We start from the raw sequence: 2,097 nt of genomic DNA, 5'->3' as shown, positions 1-2,097 counted from the left end.
TTTTTGCTCTGTTCTCACCTTTCATTAGGGAAGAAAATGCCCCTGAAAACCTCTAGTATATACCCTCTTTCATCTCATTAATCAGGACTAGTCACATACACACCTCTACTCATCAATGTCAAGGGGAAAAGAGATTATCACAGTTGGCTTCAATCAGTCAGGATTCATCCCTTGGGCTGGGCAGGCATGCTGTTACCAGAGGAAATTGTTAGCAGTGAAGATGGTGGCACGGCTGTTGGGTGAAATGGCTATTGGGTAGAATGGATACTGGGCGGGCCACTAATAGCACTAGCAACAGTCCATCCCCTGCTACCCACACCAGGCTCCAGGAAAGCCAAGAGACTGCTGTGCCTTCCCCTGCTGCCCCCACTAGCAACCTCCCACCACCATGTCCAAACTAGAAGCTCACAGCAGCAGCCATTCCATTCCAAAGGGTTCCCAACCTCTCTCCAGAGGGGAAAGGTCCACTTGAGGGCACTGGCCCAAGCTCTCATGGCCATGACCCCCCTCAGCCTGTGCTCAAAAATCCTAAGCCAGTGTGAAGGCTCAAGAAGCAGACAAGACTGGGTTCAAGTTCAAGCATCATGTTTACGAGCTACAGGACCATGAGCAAGCATGTTAACCTCCCTGAGGGTCAATGCCTCCTCTGCAAAACGGAGATAAGACAGTACCTCAGAGGGTGGTAGGTAGAAAGTATGCTCAGTTCATAACACAAGTGTCAGGCACATAGACATACCCAATAATGCTGGAGCTTGCTATTTTTTACCTTAATGAGCATGAAGACAGTTGAGGAGGAGTCAAATGCCCCATTGTAGAGGGTGATGATGGTGGAACGGTGTTTGCCAAAGAGGTTCCCAACCTGGAGGACACACAAGCAGCCAGGATCCACTATTTTCTCATGAAACAAATATGGCCCAGGCACGTAGCATGTGCCAGGTCCTCATGAGACCCACATCCACCCTCTGCCTCAAGAGCAACCACCCTGGCTTGGGCCAGCTCCATCTGAGGCAACCCGTCGTAGACAAGTGCTTTGCCCTCCCTGCATCCTCCTCTCCCCCTCCCCTCCATCTTCCTCTCCCCCCTCCATCCCCCACCTCCTGGCCAGATGCCAGCGTTAGGATGGGCTCACACCTGCAGATTGGTGATCAGAAATAGGATTCCACCCACAGTTAGCATGGGCATGGCCAAGAAGAGCAGCAGGGCTGAGTCTGGAACAATCAAAAAGAGGGGTGGGGTGGTGTCATTGAGTGCAATCCCCCATTCCTCCAGGAAGCCCTCATTTTCACCTGCTCCAAATTCCCAACAACTCTGGGAATTTCAGGAGCATCCTTCAAGGGTCTTAGGGTACTGGTCAAGGCTCCCCAGATAGCTCTGCTGAGGTCTCCTAAGCCATCTTCTCTCCACAAAGACAGTCCTTAGTCTGTGGCTGGCTGAGACGTCCACAGAGGCAGCACTGGGAGTGATGTGGCTCCCTTCCCTCACTAACCACAAGTAGTCCCTCCTATGCATTCCTGACACTGCTGGAGACAGAACCCTGGACTCAGGGGCAACTCAGGCTCAGCCCTCAAGCCCAGCCTCTAACTCACTGCATGAGCTTCAGCTGGCTTCTGAATTTGTGACTCAATCGCCTCACCTCTTACATGGGAAGAACAGTCCCTGCTCTCCACACCATGTGAGACTGCTATGAGCAGTGAGAAAGAAAATCCAAAACACCAACCAACCCACTGCCGTCCAGCCAATTCCAACTCATGGTGACCCCATGTGTTCCAGAGTACACCTACTGCGGTTTTCTTGGCTGTAACCTCTCCGGAAGCAGGCCTTTTTTCTGCAGCAGCACAGGGTGGGTTTGAACTCCCAACCTTTCAGTTAGTAGTCAAGTATAAAGCCATAACCATAATTGTTTCTCTGTTCAATGAACTTTGGGCACAGTGCTCAGCACTGCAAATGCAGGGTAAGTGACACATTCCCTGCCCTTGAGAATAGCAGCATGCACAAAGTCATTACAATGGACCTGATAAGAGTTAGATAACAGCAGTGCCAAGAGTGGAGGAGCCCCTGATAAATGCGTCTGTCCCAAACCACAGACCTCAGCCACCA

The 2,097-nt window shown here is 51.3% G+C and overlaps 1 protein-coding gene across 1 annotated transcript in view; it reads right to left on the bottom strand.

The window, feature by feature from the left end:
* SLC43A3 (solute carrier family 43 member 3) overlaps positions 1-2,097 on the bottom strand; it is a 23,335-nt gene that overhangs the window by 13,299 nt on the left and 7,939 nt on the right. The window contains exons 4-5 of the mRNA XM_007953903.1: positions 1,132-1,208; positions 767-859 (exon numbers count right to left, since the gene is read on the bottom strand). Coding sequence (XP_007952094.1) covers positions 767-859; positions 1,132-1,208 — 170 coding nt within the window. The remainder of the gene's footprint in view (positions 1-766; positions 860-1,131; positions 1,209-2,097) is intronic.

The sequence above is a fragment of the Orycteropus afer genome, unplaced genomic scaffold, assembly GCF_000298275.1.
Source record: "Orycteropus afer afer isolate SDZICR_OR568_19922 unplaced genomic scaffold, OryAfe1.0 scaffold00419, whole genome shotgun sequence".
Classification (NCBI taxonomy): domain Eukaryota; kingdom Metazoa; phylum Chordata; class Mammalia; order Tubulidentata; family Orycteropodidae; genus Orycteropus; species Orycteropus afer.
This window is presented reverse-complemented; position numbering and strand designations above follow the sequence as displayed.